Here is a 1016-nt window from a genome sequence, read left to right as displayed (position 1 = left end):
ATGAGCTTCCTTTAAATTTTTTATTGGTTTGTGGAAAAAAAATATAAAATGGTGAAAATAATAAAAATATATATTTAGATAATGAGTATGTTATTTTTTACTTTCTTTCATGTTGAATATTTTCAGGCTGTCACAGACATTATTATTAGAAGAAACTTTCCTTCACAGATAGACCCTGTATGTCTTTATTTAATTTCAGTATTTTATCTGTCTTTACTCTTTATTTTCTCAACTTTGACTAATATATTGAAGAATGTTGAATAGAATTATGGATATTATCGTTAGATGTTAAGCGTGTATGAGTTGTTACGTTAGTTAACACTGTTAGGCATTTTTAGGGGTAAGTGTAGTCATAGGGTAGTTATATTTTAAAGGAAAAAATATATTTTTTATCTTTAAAATTTGTTTAAAATTTTAAAAATATTTTAAATTTTAATTTGTCTCAAAAAAATTTTTTTGTTTCATTTTAGTAACACTTTTTAAAAAACATTGTTAAATAATAAAAAATATTATTTTAATTTTAATAATACTTTTTAAAATACCATATTCACCATGGCCATCATAGCATAGATATTCTAGAATAATCCATTTAAAATGCCAGTTGCTCCCATACATATTCCAATAGTGCAAAGATATAAAGTGAGAGAAAATAAGAATAGATCTCTTTTTTTTCTTTTCTACAATGAATATACTTTGTATTCTATTCTATACACATTTTTACTGAGTTCCTACCTTTTAAAATATGACTAATTATATTTGTTGAATGATGTACTTATAGTTTATCTCTCTCATTCTATTGAATATGCAATAGAGTAACTTTACTAGTGAGAAATCTCTTCATTCTCTTCTTTCTTTTCGAACCTTTTCAAATTACACTCTCCTACTCCTGTTTTGTCTGACATTAGAGTTATTAAATGTTATTGATTATTTTGCTAAAGGTTTAATTAGTATTGGTTTGAATTAATTTTTTTAAGTGAAAAAGTACTTTTTTTTATAAAGTATTTTTATTTGATTTA

The 1016-nt window shown here is 23.2% G+C and overlaps 1 protein-coding gene across 1 annotated transcript in view; it reads left to right on the top strand.

Moving 5' to 3' along the window:
* The window catches only part of LOC107611229, a 17086-nt gene that overhangs the window by 4891 nt on the left and 11179 nt on the right, over nt 1-1016 (top strand). Inside the window, exon 3 of the mRNA XM_016313181.2 lies at nt 127-177. Within this exon, the coding sequence (XP_016168667.2) occupies nt 127-177 (51 nt within the window). The remainder of the gene's footprint in view (nt 1-126; nt 178-1016) is intronic.

This window comes from Arachis ipaensis, chromosome B08 (genome assembly GCF_000816755.2).
Source record: "Arachis ipaensis cultivar K30076 chromosome B08, Araip1.1, whole genome shotgun sequence".
Lineage (NCBI taxonomy): Eukaryota > Viridiplantae > Streptophyta > Magnoliopsida > Fabales > Fabaceae > Arachis > Arachis ipaensis.
Note: the sequence above shows the minus strand (reverse complement) of the source record. Positions and strands in the feature narration are given on the sequence as shown.